A 1,548-nucleotide genomic window follows, 5' to 3' on the forward strand; every position below is an offset into this window, starting at 1 on the left:
TGTGTGTGTGTGTGTGTGTGTGTGTGTGTGTGTGTGTGTGTGTGTGTGTGTGTGTGTGTGTGTGTGTGTGTGTGTCAGGTGGGATCACTCAGGAGGCGGAGTTTGCTGCAGTGAAGTTCCTAAAGTCTCCATACAGACTGAGCCTGGTGTCCACGCCCCCCTTCATCAAACCTGGCCTCCCCTATAACATCCAGGTGAGGTGACTTTAACATATAACCAGTTACACTTAAAGCATGTGGTCAGTTTAACAAAAGGCTAGACCTCAACGCCTCCCCGTAAGTGTAAATCTTACCGGTCACGTTGAACGGAAACCCTGGTCGCTCGGTTCAGAGACCTTTATTAAGACTCCCCAGTGACCTCTGACCTCTGCTTCTCCCTGCAGGTGGTGGTGAAGGATCACCTGGACCAACCGGTGAACAGGGTCAAGGTGCGCCTGGTGGAGAGGCAGCTGTTCAGGAAGGGGGGGGCGAGCGAGGATCTGCCCTGCCCCCTGAGCTCCGTCAGCCAATCAGACGGCATCGCTGTGTTCATCTGCAACACGCCGCGCGAGGGGGTCCGAGCGCTGCTGAAGGTCAGGGGTCAACGTTTACTAAAAACACCACAACTCTCTTTTACACTCATCTTTGTTTTCTTATTGTTTTGTTTTTATCTTTTTTATTATTTACTTGTTGTTTGCATACTGTGTTTGTGTGTTTCTGGCTGTCATTAAGCTGTTTATTTATGTGTTGTAAACCTGTTGTTGTTTACTTGGGTTTGCTATTTCAAAGTGTTGATTTGTACATGTAATTTATTTGCAGCTGTCTTCTTTTCTTCCTGTTGTCTCCTTGTTCTTTCATATTAAACCTACTGTTGTTGACTTCTTTGTCCTCTGTTGTGTTCACAGTTTCAGACGGAGGTCCCGGCCCTCCCAGCAGCCTCTCAGGCGCTCCTGGTCCTCGAGGCGTTGGCCTTCCACTCCCCGAACCAGCGCTACCTGTACATCGACCCTCCAATGCCGGGCAGCAGCCTGGAGGCCGGGCGCTTCGGCAACATCAAGGTGTACTCTACCTCGCCCTCCTACGTTCCAATCAGAGCGCTCAGCTACCTGGTGCGGAGACCCTGCTGATCATATATTCAATTTCACACATTAATACAGGGATATCGTATTTCTGTGTTGGTCCCTGAAGGCAGCATCTCCCTTGACCAATAGGATTTCTCCATGTGATCATGTCAGAAGATAATCTCTGTGTCAAACAAACGTTTATGATGTTTGTTCGTAGCCTTTATTTAACCAGGTGAAATCCCCTTGAGACCAACAATCTCTTTTTCAAGGGAGACCTGCAGCACGTTGGTTACACAGAAAAACAACAGAACACAAAAAGGACATCAATACAACATCATTACAGGGGTATCCATTAGCAACCTATTCACAATGACAGATATCTAATAACATTTCATCTATCCGAGCTTTAAAATGATGCAAGGGAACCAAAAGGCTCAGTTTCAATTTGTTTTGCAGAGTGTTCCAAGCTAGAGGAGCACAGAAAAGCTTTAGTGCCTAAAACAGTC

At 47.4% G+C, this 1,548-nt stretch overlaps 1 protein-coding gene across 1 annotated transcript; it reads left to right on the top strand.

The window, feature by feature from the left end:
- Nucleotides 1-78: 78 nt before the first annotated feature.
- Nucleotides 79-1,105, top strand: LOC104953954 (complement C5-like; the record flags this gene model as incomplete). Its single annotated transcript, XM_010780997.1, has 3 exons — nt 79-194; nt 383-571; nt 884-1,105. Coding segments are annotated over 3 exons (527 nt in total), but the record flags the coding sequence as incomplete, so codon positions are not given.
- Nucleotides 1,106-1,548: the final 443 nt, after the last annotated feature.

This window comes from Notothenia coriiceps, unplaced genomic scaffold (genome assembly GCF_000735185.1).
Source record: "Notothenia coriiceps isolate Sejong01 unplaced genomic scaffold, NC01 NC01_scaffold00022385, whole genome shotgun sequence".
Taxonomy (NCBI): Eukaryota; Metazoa; Chordata; class Actinopteri; order Perciformes; family Nototheniidae; genus Notothenia; species Notothenia coriiceps.